The following is a 1535-nucleotide window of genomic DNA, read 5'->3' on the forward strand; positions in this document are numbered from 1 at the left end:
TCTCTACAAGAACAAGATATGGACAGATATAAAAGTGCTTAGAAAAAGAAAAAAAAATTAAGATATTTATTATTTTTGTAATATTCTAAAATAAATATGTTATATATTGATGTTTGTAGGAAAATACTGATGCAACTGAGGAAATGAAGCGTATTTTGATGATGTCAGTTGGATCTAAATGGAGAGAATGGAAGCATGAAGCAAAAAGCAGTGGTTATGACTCATACACCAATGATGTTGAACGCTTAGCTAATCGTCCAGATAGGGTTGAAGAAGATCAATGGCGTGCACTAGTACATTATTGGAGCTCAACTGATGCAAAGGTATTCTCTCATCATCAATCATCTTCTGATATGACATGGAGTTTAGACTATTCTCTAATGGGTAGAGTTATATCTAACTTTTTCAGAAAAAGAGTGAGAGGAACAAAGAAAGTCGGAAGAAGTTGACTATGCCACACACATCAGGAAGAAAGAGTTATTCTCAATTTATAGATAATGTATAACATAATCATTATTTACTTTCTACAATTATATACTAATGCATGTTTTTTAAAATATTTTTGTTTCAATCTCTTACAATTCAAACAGATGACAAAGGAGAAGGGTGTAAAACCAACTCGTATAGATGTGTTCAAAAAAACACATACGAAAAAGAACAATGAATCAATAAATGAAGAAGCTAGTGAAGTTATGGTGAATTCTCATTCTTTATAAATGTACGGTACTTTATTCCATCAGTATTTTGTTAACTATATCTTGCTTTACTTTTCTTTTATAAAGAAAGAAATGAATGATCTTGCTGAGGTATATCCTGAGTTAAATGTACCTGGAAGTGCTCCAAATGATGTGTACTCACAAGTAATGGGGCCAGACACTCTAATGGGGCTAGACACTCATGGAAATGTCCAAACTCTAGGAAAAGGAGCAGCTCCAAGTTTTTTTTATGGCCCATTATATAAGCGATCCCAAAATGAGCAAAGAGATTTTGATAAAAGAGTTGAGATAGAAGTTCAAAAAGTAACCTCTACTCTGAAAATTGAGATGGAGGAAAAGTTGTTTGAAGCGAAAGAAGAAATTGAAGTGAGGGATAAGAAGTTATCGAAAGCAGAGGAGGATATGGAAATGATGAAGAAAAAATTATCTGAAGCAAATATGAATATGGAAGAAAAAATAGATGATAAAGTAAAAGCAGGGATACTAGCATATGTAGATTCTTTGGGTATTACTCTTGGCTCAAATAGAAAATCATTTAGTAATGAGCAGGTAAATAAATGTGTTCACAAAATATTAATTTTAGAAAGTATTGTTATTTGGTTTTTAAAAATATAATATTCTGTCTCTTTTGTGATAGGTTTCTAATAAATCTATTGAAGATCGCCAACAATCATTATCGCCCGTTTCAGTTGTTGACCCGAAAAAGGTGAGTTGTAGCTTTGTTTTGATTATATCTTTGCGTAATTATACTACAATAGCTTGATAAAGTATTGGTACCTGACTTATGTGAAATGCAAGCAATTGATTGCAACATCAACA

At 31.9% G+C, this 1535-nt stretch overlaps 1 protein-coding gene across 1 annotated transcript in view; it reads left to right on the forward strand.

The window, feature by feature from the left end:
• Positions 1 to 926: 926 nt before the first annotated feature.
• Positions 927 to 1535, forward strand: part of LOC102579315 (uncharacterized) — a 3965-nt gene continuing 3356 nt past the window's right edge. The window contains exons 1-2 of the mRNA XM_006367927.2: positions 927 to 1265; positions 1354 to 1422. Coding sequence (XP_006367989.1) covers positions 1044 to 1265; positions 1354 to 1422 — 291 coding nt within the window. The 5' untranslated portion in view covers positions 927 to 1043. The remainder of the gene's footprint in view (positions 1266 to 1353; positions 1423 to 1535) is intronic.

This window comes from Solanum tuberosum, unplaced genomic scaffold, assembly GCF_000226075.1.
Source record: "Solanum tuberosum cultivar DM 1-3 516 R44 unplaced genomic scaffold, SolTub_3.0 scf01300, whole genome shotgun sequence".
In the NCBI taxonomy this organism is placed as follows: domain Eukaryota; kingdom Viridiplantae; phylum Streptophyta; class Magnoliopsida; order Solanales; family Solanaceae; genus Solanum; species Solanum tuberosum.